The sequence below is a fragment of the Bactrocera oleae genome, chromosome 2, assembly GCF_042242935.1.
Source record: "Bactrocera oleae isolate idBacOlea1 chromosome 2, idBacOlea1, whole genome shotgun sequence".
In the NCBI taxonomy this organism is placed as follows: domain Eukaryota; kingdom Metazoa; phylum Arthropoda; class Insecta; order Diptera; family Tephritidae; genus Bactrocera; species Bactrocera oleae.
In genome coordinates, this window is record NC_091536.1 from 65,764,152 (window position 1) to 65,778,278 (window position 14,127).

The window sequence follows — 14,127 nt, forward strand, 5'->3', positions numbered from 1 at the left end:
TTTACGCTTTTATGTATGAATTTCCTTATTAACTAGTCTTTATTCTTTTCTAGTGCCAGATCATTTGTTTAATTATTAATTTTTCTGAATTTTCGCAAAAAGTAATATTTACTTAAAATATTATATGATTTATGTCATAGAAATAAATAACAAAAAGAAAATCTTAAAATAGATGGCAGTAAAAATATTTGTGTTAATCAAAAAATAAAAATAATTATATTTTGAAATTTTAGAACACAATGCGGCAAATTGAAACTTATAAATAATATTGTATTAAGATTCCTCTCTGGTAGATTAGTATGGTATTTAATAAAGTTCGAGTACGGAAAATATTGTGTGCCCAAGAAAATATTGAATATGTTGAAGGTGAACTATAATCTGACATTTCGATACTACTTGCATACATGTACATATGTATGTATGCAGATATACAATATATATACATATGTATAAGTCACTGCATTTTACTACTACTATTTACAATTAAAGATAAAGGATATAGTGTTGTGATAGTGTGATAATTATTTTATTCTTTCCATTACTTTAAGCACCATATCTCGTTCTATTGGCCATAAATAGTGCAGTTTAATATTAAAAGACGGAATTCCTTCCTATAGTTTTTTTCATTCGTAATTTTACTTTTCATATATATTTTTTGCTGTAAACCCAAAAAAAAAAAAAACTAGCCACCAACTAGTCAGTATTTTAGTTTCAAGTCATAAACTATGAACCATGACTGAACAGAATCCATCTATTCTATATATGTATGTACATAAACACACATGCAGATATCTATGTACGTATGTATGTTTGTTTGAATGTACCCATGCCTGTTTGCATCATCTTTAATATACATTTTTTATTTGCTTTAGTTTCCGTATACTCGTTTTTGTTTTGTACTCAATTCGCCGCACAAACAAATGTTGACCTTGACATTTATTAGTGCTGATTCGAATTACAATTTCACAATGATAATTAATATTGAACTTCGTTTCACTTTTACACTTTTAGAATTTAAATTCTAATATAAAGAAAGGATAGTGCATAAATAAATTGCCGTTTTAAAAGCAAAATCGTTTCGATTTCAATATGAATTCACAAAAATAGCTGGGTGGGCAGAAAAACCATCAGCTGTGTGGCAGTCAACCGTTTGCCAACACAACTGCCCATGCACATACACACATAAATCTATGGCGCTCACAATACACGGTTGGCGAGTTTTGCCGCATCATTAATCAAGTATTGCATAATATTTCGTTGCTTTCAATTCAATTAAATTTAGCTTGTTCTTTTATTATTTTGTAGGAATGTTCAGGTTGTATAAGTTCATTTATCTTTATACATTTTTAATGTGCATTAACCAGTTCTAGCAAGTAAAAAAAGTTTTTGTATTTGAATAATCACCGTATTTATTAAATATTTACTTCCGTCAAACAATTTAATAATTTCGTTAACGATTAAATAGAGGGAGATAAGAACATATGAAAGCAGCTTGACCTACCCTAAATTAAGATTACCAAGCGGAAAACACTGGTATATCCGAAAGCACTTCAAATCCGTTACCGCGACAGTCGGGTCTACGTAACCGGAACGGACTCGGATTTTTATCCGGCCAAGAACTGTCAACTCGGCAGAATTCTGCCGCTAAAACAACAACAGCAAAGCAGTTCAAATAGAATTAACGCGAAATATTTCAAACGTTTTCACAATTTAAAAAATTGATAAGAAAAAATTCTTTGAAAAGCGATGTTAAAGAAGTTTCTTACTAGCAATTCAGAAAACAAAAGAATATTATCAAAGCTCAAAGGCGCTGTCAATAAAGTCAGCTCCATCGTTTCTTCAAACTTTTTGTTATGAATATTGTTTTTGTACTTTTTTTCATTGTCTCATTCCACGCACATTTGTTGACTAGTTTTTACTGTATTTTTTATTTGTTTTTTCATAGTTCATGTAGATATAAAATATAATGCGCAATACCAAAAAATTCACAAAGCGAATAAAAATTATTCCTTTCCTTGTATATTTCACACTACCATATTTAAACAATATTCAATTAATTGAATTGTTTTAGTAAGACAAAAAAAAAAAATTCACTTACCTTCCAAGCGTTTACTTTTGGCGGGGGGGCCGCAACGTATTTCTTAGGTTGAGGAGGTGCAACTGGGGCGCCGTTTGGTCCAGTCGCTGGAGTTTCGGCGTCGCTACTTTTTGCTTCATTTCCACTGCTTGTGTTTTCGACACTAGCGCTTGGCGAAGTATCTTTGCGCTCCTTTGGAGACTTTGGTGCGCCGCCAGCAACACCCTTACGTGGACTACCGGCGCGTTGACGTGGACGGCTAGTATACTTTTTATCTCCATCTTTGTCACTAGCACCACTGGCACCTACTCCCCCTATGCGTTTATTTTTTCCACCTTCACCACCACCACCATTTCCATTGCCATTGCCGCCACCGGAACGCTGTCCACCGCCTCCACTAGTTAGCTTTTCATTGGTATTATTTCCGTTGCCACTTTGCCGTTCACGTCCAAAAGGTTTCTCTTTACGTGGCTTTTTACGATCACGGCGATGATGCGAAACTACTGGTACAAAATCATTATTATCATCGATTTCCGAAGAGTTTTCAGCGCCAGCATCCGTATTTGCAGCCCGTTTTTCACCGGTCACTGAAGCACTAGCTTCAACCACGGTATTGGGTAAGTTTTCAGTGGCTGCTTCAACAGCAGCGGCCTCCTCACTCCATGACTTAATTGTTTTAAGATTTGGCTGGTTTTCTTTGTTGTCAGAATCAGCAACGGCGACGTCGTCGGTTTCGCTTTTAGCTATGGCACCTTTTTTGGCCTCCAAGTTTTGCAATACGTTAGCGTACGAAGTAGAAGCTGGGGTAGACGTTTGACCAGAGGGAGCGACCACCGTTGGAGTGGCAGTGGTGGCGCTCGTTTTTGAAGTTTCTTCTTTAGCTGCTGACATGTTAGTTTAAGGTCGTATATCGTGTAACTCCGGAGTATCGGTAACGTCAATTACGTTACTTACTCCAGAAAATGCTGAAACGTTGTGGAAACTCTTTGTTGCTTCCTTGCCCAATGAATATGACAAAAACGTTCAAACAAATCAATAAATAGACGTTGACACTGAAAAAGAAAGAATATTTCTTAATTTGGAACCTTAATATGATTCTCAAATTCGACATACACTCTTATGAAGTTAAAAAAGGTAGCTAGTTCTTGCGGACTACTACCAACTAGGACCGCTTCAATAAAATCAAACGTATTCGTTTAGCTAATAGGACTTATCAAGATGACAACATTTCTTTAACACTTTAATGTCTTCAAAAAATTGTCGTTGAAGCTTTGCATAAGAAATTAGATTAAGTTGAAGAAGTATTCAAATATCCATCCACTACAATCGCAAATGACATCATGTCCTTTGAGCGACAGCGATAAGCTTGAAACTGAAAATGAAATTTTTCAAGCCAAATTTTTACAACGGATCAACGACATTGAAATATTATTTATTGATATTAACAAATCAAACGTCTATCGACTTATTACAATTTTTCGTCGGAAAAATAATACAAAATTTTATGAAATTTCGCGTAATATTTCAACGGATGTCAAATAGTAAGAAAATATGGTCAAAAGTGAGGTTAAGTAATTTGTACACACTGTCAAACTTCAAATAAAAAGAAAGCGAAAGGAAGAAAAAACACTATCAATTGACATTTCGAATTTTTCGTATACAGAGTTGCATGCAAAAGTAACAATTTTGAGGTATCACTTATGACATATAATCTATGCTATAGGGCAACAAACTGTAATGTAAATATTATGGTAAACATATATATGCACATATATATTTATATATTATATATGTGAAAAAGCTTTTCATCTCTGAATAATTAACAAATAACACTGCATAATCCGTATAAGTACCATAACCTAGATCTTCGTATTATGCAACATTGAAATTAAATGCACCTCTGTTTCTGTCAGCTGACCGTAGAGCACGAAACATAAAACAAAAATTTACACATTTCTACAGAAATTAAAATTTTTTAATATTTTAGCACATTGCAAGACTTTATGTCTCTTTAATATACTATATAAGTTGCACTGCTAACAAATACTCACAACGTCGATTCGCTAAGATTCACACAGTTCAAAATCCGATTCGCACGCTTTGTGTTTTCTTCTTAACACGTCTTTATTGCGGTTTTTGCTTTGTGTACAATTTTCTACACATACAATTCTATTCGTGCAAAACCGAAAATCACATACGAAGCACAGTTTCGAACCGAATGCAAAGTACGACGAAATTGACAATTCGACAACGAAGAATAATGATATAAAGAGAGACGAAAAAAACGTAGTCTTTTTGCGTATTTGAAAATTTCTTTTAATTGAGTTTACGTGCAAACTATTGCAAATTTCCACTTCAATTCAATTGTACAATGTCACTGTCAAGTTTATTCAGCACCTTCTTATGATTTCACAGCACTTTTGACCATAATTCAATGGTATTTCGCGAAAAATCTCGTCTCACGAGCGAACATGTGGCCGACGCCGTTGATAGAAACTTCGAAAAGAACGAGGGCATTACTGGCAATCGCCCTGATTCGGGGGATGAACGGTATGGTTCTGCCCAACATGTGCAACGAATTGACAGTGTTGTTTTAATTTATTTAAGTTTTTTTTGTGCTATACAACATTTCATTTTCATGCATTGGGAAATGTAGTTATAATGTTTTTACTGGAAATGGTTCTTAATAGCGCTACCGATTTTATGGAGTTTTGTTCCTTTTATGCTTATGATAGGAATGATATAACTATTGTCAAAGACATCGCCAATATAATTTTGTGAATTTAAATTATTATTTTTTTAAATAACAACCTGTTTTGAAACCTTATATTTTTTAAACTTTCACCAAATCAAAACTTATTACATCAGATATTTTATTAGTCTCGTTATAATTTGCTGTAGCGGCAACACTATTTAAATATTAATCTCTACGAAAACAGTGCATAGCGGAATGCAATATAAACAAATATATTAAAGTGTCAGCGACTTTTGTTCTTTAAAACACAGTCGCCAAAGACTATTTGAAGATCGGAAGGCGGAAATTAACAAATATCTTATCTTGCAGCAAGTATTTTCCATATAAGTATCTTGCGAAAAGATTTAGTCCATCATATATTTGCAGTAAGACGATAAGGAAACTTGCAGTAATCAAATCTCTTCACACTTAATACATTCATCAAAACGCTAGATATAGAATAAAAAAATACATAATCAGAATAGACGATAAATGCCGAAGTCGGCACTATCGCGCTTATAAAAATTTCAGACCAGTGTGGTGTACGTGGCAATCTGCAATTTGTTTATTCAAAGTTTTGGATACAGTAAATACACACCGAATTCTCATTAGACCTTTTTTAAAATGTGTGGTATATTCGCTTATCTCAATTACCTAACACCACGCTCAAGGCAGGAAGTACTCGAATTGCTAATAAACGGCCTTAAAAGATTGGAGTATCGTGGTTATGACTCAACTGGCTTAGCCATTGACGATCCGGATGTCGGCGACGAAATTATTAACATTATAATTGTACGTCGGACTGGAAAAGTTAAGATCTTAGAAGATGCAGTCGCTGAAATGTGCAATACGGGCGCCTATAAGGAACCTATTACTACTCATATTGGTATTGCTCACACCCGTTGGGCCACCCACGGCCCCCCTTCAGAGACTAATTCACACCCTCAGAGCTCAGATATTGATAACAGTTTTGTAGTGGTGCATAATGGTATTATTACGAATTACAAAGACGTAAAAACACTGCTTGAGAAACGTGGCTATTTATTCGAATCGGAAACAGACACTGAAGTAATTGCGAAATTAATACACCACTTGTGGCGCCAGCATCCAACTTATTCATTCCGTGAGCTTGTCGAGCAAGCTATTCTACAATTAGAAGGTGCATTTGCTATTGCTTGTAAGTCAAAACATTTTCCTGGTGAATGTGTTGCTTCACGACGTGGTACACCGCTATTGGTTGGCATTAAGTCGAAAACACGTCTATCTATTGACCAAATTCCTATATTTTACGCCAAGAAGCAACGTGCACATGGAAAAACACTTCCAGCTGAAGTATCATTGCCACCGCGTTATGACGACACACCAGCAGAGTATCAACCCTTGGAGGGTAAAGAAGTGGAGTACTTTTTTGCTTCGGATGCTAGCGCAATAATTGAGCACACCGATCGTGTCATATACCTTGAAGATGATGATGTAGCAGCAGTCAGAGATGGCGCATTAAGTATTCATCGACTAAAGAAATGCTTGGATGATCCGCATGCCCGTGAAATTACTACATTGAAAATGGAAATACAGCAAATTATGAAAGGGAATTATGATTCGTTTATGTTAAAAGAAATATTTGAACAACCTGAATCGGTAGTAAATACAATGCGCGGGCGGATGTTCTTTGAAACACGTACTGTAGTATTAGGTGGAATTAAGGAGTTCATACCGGAGATAAAACGTTGCCGACGCTTAATACTTATAGCTTGTGGCACATCATATCACAGTGCGATTGCGACCCGTCAGCTGCTGGAGGAACTTACGGAGTTGCCAGTCGTAGTAGAGCTTGCTTCGGATTTCATGGATCGTCACACTCCTATTTTCCGTGATGATGTTTGCTTCTTTATATCTCAGTCTGGCGAGACAGCAGACTCGCTGATTGCTTTGCGTTATTGCAAACAACGAGGTGCGCTTATCGTGGGTATAACCAACACTGTGGGCAGCAGCATCTGCCGCGAATCGCACTGCGGCGTGCACATAAATGCCGGTCCTGAAATAGGTGTTGCCTCAACCAAAGCATACACTTCGCAATTTATTTCACTAGTTATGTTTGCACTAGTTATGTCGGAAGATAGACTATCGCTGCAACCGCGACGTCTTGAAATCATATACGGTCTAGAGACACTTGCCGATCAGATTCGAAAGGTACTACAATTGAATTCTAAAGTTCAAGAGCTTGCTAAGGACTTATATCTACACAAGTCACTATTAATAATGGGACGAGGCTATAATTTTGCTACATGCCTAGAAGGTGCACTAAAAGTGAAGGAATTGACGTATATGCACAGTGAAGGTATATTAGCGGGCGAGTTAAAACATGGGCCTATTGCATTAGTGGATGATGAGATGCCAGTATTGATGGTTGTCATGCGAGATCCAGTATATATGAAGTGTATGAATGCATTACAGCAGGTAACTGCACGCAATGGTCGCCCAATCATATTATGCGAAGAGGGTGATGAGGATACAAAATCATTCTCATCGCGCTCCCTTGAAATTCCACGTACTGTGGACTGCCTGCAGGGTATACTAACCGTCATTCCCTTGCAATTGCTATCGTATCACATAGCAGTGCTGCGAGGTTGCGATGTGGACTGCCCGCGTAACTTAGCCAAATCAGTAACAGTGGAGTAGTGCAGCAGTGGCGAGTGCATTGAAAAGCGTTAACCAAATTCAATATACAATATGTACATACGAGAATATTTGTATGTATTTCAGTATATGTAAAGTTCTTATTCCTATATTCTAAAAAGCATTTTAAAGTATATACTTTGAATTTTATTTTTATGATAATTGCTTAATATACGTATTGAGTCAGAGGTATTATGTATTTTATTAAATCTAAAATATCCTAACAGAGCACACAACCGATATCTATAAAATATTATGTTTATTATTCGCATCCTGTTTTACCCCAAAATAATCAAATAAATTAAGAAAACTAAAGTGTTCATTACCCATTTTTAAATTTTGTTGTTGTTGTAAAAAACCGAAATAACAGTCCCCGGTCAAACAAAAGCCGGGTCTATTTCAGTACTGTAGAACTGACTATTGCGGGAATTGCTTTATGTATGGTATATTATTTGTCGTGGTAAGTGATTTTATATAGGGTTTTGAAATTGTATTGTGGAATGTAGGCTTATAGAATAGCGCTGGACCAAACCGATTTAGGAACTGTTGTGGTAAGTGTTAAATGCAAAATGATATCCAAGGCGTTGTAAGGAAATATAAATATAATATAAATTAATTAAAACTGTTTAAAAACTATTTTGGAAAAGACGGTATAGTTTATATGTATTTTATACGAATATATTAATGTACATTTACATCTATCATCAATATAATAGATAATATTATATTGAATAAAGTTATTAAGTGTCCAATTTTAACCTGGCAACCCTTCAGTTAAATTCACGTTCCACAAATGTCATAACATTTGCAAAAGAAAATTTTCTCAGAATCTGCCAACGTTTTACCAATGTGTAGATTAAACCGCTTTTTTTTTGTGAAACTAACGGGAAAATAGGAAAATTATTAAATAAAACTTACAAAGAGCTAGTGTTAAATGTAATTGAATAAATTACTTGTAGCAGAAGTATATTCAAGAAGTGAAAAAGTGCAGAATATGACTGTGGCCGAGGGATTGGCGTCAACGTCCGCCGCAGCAAATGCTGCAACTAGACCGCGTTGTTTTTTCGATATTTCGATTGGTGGCTTAAATGTTGGTCGCATAGTTTTTGAATTATTTAAAGATGTTGCACCGAAAACAGTGGAAAATTTTCGAGCACTTTGTACTGGCGAGAAAGGTATCGGTTTAGTTACAGGCAAGCCGTTGCATTATAAAAATGTAATATTCCACCGTGTTGTCAAGGATTTTATGATACAAGCTGGAGATTTTTCGGCTGGAAACGGTACCGGTGGTGAGTCGATCTACGGTGGCACTTTTGAAGGTACGCTGAAATTTGTAAACATATTAATATGCATATGCACCAATAAATCTAATAAATAGTGCAAAATATTGTATAAATTGAACAGTGGTACCCAGGGTTGGGAATTGGAATGTACTAAGACTAAGTTATACTCATCTAATTTACATTAGTAAAATTGCATTCTTAAATGCTGTTCATAGCAAGTTTGATAACATTATAATAACAATTATTTATATGGGGGTTTTAAAAGAATTTTTGAAACAATAATATAATTGAGAGATTCTATAAAATGATTTTGTAATTATTTAAGTAAAAAAATTTAACCTAAGCTTTAACGACGCTGTCGATTCATTTGTAATTTAATTAACTGAAAAATTGTGTACAAATTACTTTTTCCTGGGGCTGCTGAAAGACGCTAAAAATTATTTTTATGAATAAAAAGTCTAAAGCCATCGAATACAAATTTTGCACATTATAGTTGACGAATTTTTCTTATTCGTGTTATTCCCAGAATTAGGATAATTAAAAATTGTTATATATTCATGTTCTATTGTACATATTCTACTCAACTAATTCCTTTATTTGATACTTCTTATCTGTAGATGAAAGCTTCGATTTTAAACACGATCGCCCCTTTTTGCTGTCAATGGCAAATCGTGGCAAAAATACCAATGGATCACAATTTTTCATGTAAGTTTAATGCAGAATATTAATTTGTGTAAGTCTATGAAGCAAGTAGAATTTTAGTATTAACATCTAACGTTTCTTTGCAGCATCACATTAAATCGAAATGTTTTGTTTAGAGATTATATTGATTTATTGTTGTTATTATTATCATTGATTTGTCATCATCTAGCTAGCCACTAATCCTAGGTCGTCACAAAATAGAGTGTAATAAAATCGATCTGGTCGATAAAGCTAAGTTGCGCAATATTGATGATAATCTTTGTGAACAGCTGACGGCGCTTGCACATTGGTATCGCAATTGTCCCATTGAACCTAGCCCCAGCATGTGGTTGCTTGTTTTTATGGCATCCATGCCGCACCAGCTGGACATATTTAAATACATTTGTTTGGGTCTCGACAACTGCCCTGCTACCCCACCCCCACTACTGTGCGTGCAGCTTTTTGTCTGGGGAGTGAGTGCAGTAGTAGGAAGCGAGACGACAGCAGGATTTTCACGCTACGTCCTACGTAGAAAAATTCCATTGCTTTGTTGCACCAAATCAAAACCAAATGAATACGAACTCAATGTGTACACTGTGTAAAGCATATTTTTCTTCTTCTGTTTTTCATTGTAGTACTACACAACCCGCGCCTCACTTGGACAAGTAAGTTTATCTTAGGGTTATATATGATGGCCATTTATCTAATCAAATCCTTATTTTATTTTTTAGCGTCCACGTGGTTTTTGGTCAAGTAATATCGGGACAAGATTTAGTACGCCAGTTAGAGGAATTGCCAGTCGATAAAAATTCACGTCCGTTGCAAGATGTTACCATATCAAATTGTGGAGAGCTTGTACGTCAGGTCAAAGGTGCGTTAGCTAACAATAATATACGAAGTGAAATAAAAATATATATTTAATTACAGTTAAGAAGGACAAAAAGAAAAAGAAACGTGCTGCCTCTTCGGGTGAAGAAGACTCAGATGCCGACTCAGAAACTGAGAAGCGATCAAAAAAGAAGGAAAAAAAAAAGAAAAAAGATCGTAAACGTGAAAAATCATATGAGCGGTCAGTAACTAATTAAATTGTAATTGAAATAATTAAGGTGAAAAAATTCTTGAATATTAATAGATCTGGTACGGAGCAGAGTCAAGGAGACGAGGGAGAAAATGATGAAGCTGATGAGGGTGAATTACATCCGCTTGTGACTATCACCAAGATTGATCCTAACGAAATACCAGAGGTAATTTGGATTTAATTGAACATTGCGGTTGTCTTAATATTAAATAACATATGTATATAAAAGTAATGCATGAAAAAACCTATCTACTTTATTTCTGTGACAGGTCTCCAATAAGTTTTTGCTACGTGGTGACCGTTTGGATCGTTCACAAGAGCGGGAGCAAAGACGGGAATCGCGAAGCGAACGATCCAGTGAGCATCGGCCGGCATTTGGTTGGTCAAAGAAGCGTGTACCTGTCTCGCGCAGTGGACGCATTATTAAAGGGCGCGGAGTGTTCGTAAGTTGCCATTTAATTTTCACCTTAAATAGATTCATAGGAACTGTAATAATTAATCGTATAAATTTAGCGTTTTCGTACACCGTCCCGTAGTCGATCTCGTAGCACTACGCCACCACATTGGAAGCGTGCGCAGAACCGCACAATTAAACTGTCTGATTTGGAGCGACTCGAAGAAGAAAAGAAATTACGAGATGAAGAGATTAAAAGACGTGAGATCGAGCGCAAAAAGCGACACGAAGAGATGAGGAGAGATCCCAAGAAGTCTTTCTTTGAGTTGTCGCACGCTAGCTCGTACGGTGGTAGATACAGTGAATCACCTGATCGAAAAAATCGTGGCAAAGACAATTTAAACAATGCCCGAAAGGACAGACCTGATGACCGACGTACGGAGAAAGATAGGCCGCGTGAAAGAGGAAAGGAAAAGGAGAATGACAAAGAGAAGGATAAGGTAAAAGAACGCCGTACTGAAAACAACTCCGATTTGAAGTCTTTACCGAAGCGTAAGAAATCTATGGACATGAATGCACTGGATTATGAACATCAAGCAGATAGTGAAAATGAAGAAGGCTCAGCGGAGAAAGAAACGCCAAAGAAGCAAGAATCACATAAGAAAACTGAAGGTAATACATTAGAAAAAGATCGCCACAAGGAAAGAGATTCTGATCATGACAAAAACCGAGCTAAAGAAAAAGAAAGGGGTAAAGACAAGGCGGCAGAAAATGATAAAGATCGTAAGAGAGAAAGGAAAGACAGCGCAATTAAAAAAGATGAAAATAAAGAAGTGAAGTCTAACAATGAGAAAGAACACAAAGAGAAAAATAAAATTGACGAAAAAGAGAAAGAGAAAGCAAAAGACAAAGATCGTGATGTGGACAAAGAAAAAGACAATTCTCGTCGCAATCGAAATCGATCGAAGAGCGGATCACGCTCAAAGCAACGTTCCCGTTCACGCTCGCATCTTTCGCGCTCTCGTTCTCGCTCGTTTCGCCGTCGTTCTCCCATTAGAGATCGCCGCGACCGTTTTCCCAATCGTAGAGGTGGTTTTCGTTCGCCGCCAAGGCGAGATTTTCGCGGAAGACGTGGTGGCAATCCATTCATGGATCGTCGTCGTCGCTCTGTCGAACGTTATCGCAATCGCTTGCCACTCTCACCGATACGTACACGTCGGCTAACACCTCCACGCGATCGACGTTCTCGTGATCGTTCTATATCACGAAGTCGATCTCCACATTCACGATCTCGATCACCACGTCGCGATCGCATACGTAAACGTTCGGTTGATTCACGAGATCGCAGTCGTAATAATCGCAGCCGTTCGAAGTCACGTGAGCCACGTGTCAATTCAAAGTCTAAAGAGCTGATTGGTTCACGAAATCCGAAATCACGTTCACCAAACCGTGAAGCGCGCACCAAACGTTCGGGTACTCGTTCGCCAAGACGTTCCAAATCGGCAGATTATCGCCGTAAATCGAATGATCGACGTTCCGACACAAGAAAAGAGGGTACAGCAGAGGCAAATGTTAATTTTGCTGAAGGTAGTGCTGATAAAATGCGCGAAAAGATGTTGAAACGTGCCGAGGCTGCACAAATGCTAAAAGATCATATGCGTAAAGAGATTGCGAGAGAGGAAGAAAAACGTGCTGAAAAACAACGACTGGATGACTTGGAGAAAGAGAAAACTGCTCGTGAACTAGAAGAATTAGAACGCCTCAAACAAGAGACACTGCAAAAGCTGGAAGAGCATGAAAATCTCAAAAAGTTAACAGTTATAGCAGCGGTAGCCGAGGCCATCAATTCAAAGGATCGCGGCAAGGATGAGAAATCAAAGGAAAAGAAAAAGAAGCGTAAGAAGTCCAAGAAACACACACGGACTTCGGGCACTGACTCAAATTGAGAATTATTAGTTCAATATACTAAAATACGTATAATCAAAGGAGACTTACTCAATTTATTGAAAATATTACGTACATATTTATACATATAAATGAATACCAATTGGGAAGATGTACACGATTACGTGTAGATCGCCATTCAAAAACACACACATACATTCATACATACAAGGCATGAAATGATGTAAATTTAAATTAATTCTTACTTTCGTTTTTGAATGTTTACTATAAATAAAAATTAAATAAAAGATCTGAAAAAAAATGTGCATTAAGTCTGTATTGTTGTAGTTGTATTATTTTATTGTTTTCGTAGTGGAGAGTTTATGTTTGATTGTTTCAGAAGTTCCATAATTAAGTATAATTGGAAAATTAGCTAAGGACTGGCAACTCGACAAGTTTTGTGAAATGATTTCTGCTGCTAAAATAACAACACCAGTTGGATTTACATAATTGAAGCGAAACTGGGTTTATATCCGGTCAAGAACCTGGTAACCGGGTAAAATTGAAAACACTCTTCGCAAATTTGAAGTTGATTCAGCAAATAGTTTCGGAGATATGTACATATTATGTATTATTGATGTAATAAATTATTAAATTAATTGCTTCTTCAAAAGATATTCACAGAGAAACGCGTTTTACCTGACTTAAAAGCAAATGCAAAAATTACGTCTTTGTATACTTTTGGTGGACTTTACTTATATTGGACTCTCAAGCAGGCGATTGTTGTCAGCCTCCAGGTTCGTTTTTTGCGTAATTGGAAGATTCAGCTGTGTAGACGATATGTTTGTCAAACAATTTTGACGGAAGTGAAAATCGTTATAACAATAAAGGTTGACACCGACACAAGTTTGCATTTTCGTTACAAGGCATGCACACTAGACATTTCTCAGCGGTCAACACCTTTTGGATTCAGCATTTATTTTATTTCATTTTTATTATAACTTTAAAGACAATATTGTGTATTAAACACTTTTTGACAGCAAACTAGGTGATGTAAACGAATATATCGAATTCTCTATAAAATTATTTTCAGTAGAATTGATCAATTCTAAATTAAAGTTTTCACCAGAAAAACATAGAAAACCTCAATCTCCCTATTGCTTTTAGAATTATAGCTTACCGCCGTATTTCAGCTATATACTCTCACGTTCATTCATTCTTTGCAATGACATAATACACATTTTTATCACAGCATTTGCTTTGACTCCAACTTCCATCGAAACTTTGTGTTCTCTAAATATTATGTTTTAATATACCAGT

General features: G+C 36.2%; 3 protein-coding genes and 1 long non-coding RNA gene across 6 annotated transcripts in view; 2 read left to right on the forward strand and 2 right to left on the reverse strand.

The window, feature by feature from the left end:
• Positions 1-4,585, reverse strand: part of larp (La related protein) — a 43,639-nt gene extending 39,054 nt beyond the window's left edge. Inside the window, exons 1-2 of one of the 2 annotated variants that reach the window (XM_014231194.3) lie at positions 4,129-4,585; positions 2,099-3,129 (exon numbers count right to left, since the gene is read on the reverse strand). In XM_014231194.3, coding sequence (XP_014086669.2) covers positions 2,099-2,968 — 870 coding nt within the window. In that variant the 5' untranslated portion in view covers positions 2,969-3,129; positions 4,129-4,585. Of the gene's footprint in view, positions 1-2,098; positions 3,130-3,190; positions 3,505-4,128 lie in introns of those variants that run through there. The other variant, XM_014231196.3, reaches the window with a different exon arrangement.
• A 414-nt stretch (positions 4,586-4,999) lies between these two features.
• On the forward strand, positions 5,000-7,824 carry Gfat2 (Glutamine:fructose-6-phosphate aminotransferase 2). 2 transcript variants are annotated; one of them, XM_070105508.1, is made up of 2 exons: positions 5,000-5,144; positions 5,203-7,824. In XM_070105508.1, exon 2 carries the CDS (start codon positions 5,436-5,438, stop codon positions 7,488-7,490), a length of 2,055 nt encoding a protein of 684 aa, XP_069961609.1. In that variant the 5' UTR covers positions 5,000-5,144; positions 5,203-5,435; the 3' UTR covers positions 7,491-7,824. The 2 variants fall into 2 exon arrangements, with proteins under 2 accessions (XP_069961609.1, XP_069961610.1); XM_070105509.1 differs by having other exon boundaries at positions 5,027-5,144; positions 5,199-7,824.
• A 657-nt stretch (positions 7,825-8,481) lies between these two features.
• Moca-cyp (nuclear cyclophilin protein Moca-cyp) lies at positions 8,482-13,129 on the forward strand. The gene is made up of 8 exons (XM_070105507.1): positions 8,482-8,806; positions 9,388-9,475; positions 10,087-10,116; positions 10,183-10,322; positions 10,379-10,520; positions 10,584-10,695; positions 10,799-10,972; positions 11,043-13,129. The coding sequence occupies exons 1-8, from the start codon at positions 8,482-8,484 to the stop codon at positions 12,867-12,869; spliced, it is 2,838 nt and encodes a 945-aa protein (XP_069961608.1). The 3' UTR covers positions 12,870-13,129.
• Positions 8,543-13,836, reverse strand: LOC118680685 (uncharacterized). The gene is made up of 2 exons (XR_004976305.2): positions 13,507-13,836; positions 8,543-8,811 (listed from the first exon to the last, which is right to left on the reverse strand). It is a non-coding gene; the product is annotated as an uncharacterized lncRNA (long non-coding RNA).
• Between the last annotated feature and the right edge of the window lie 291 nt (positions 13,837-14,127).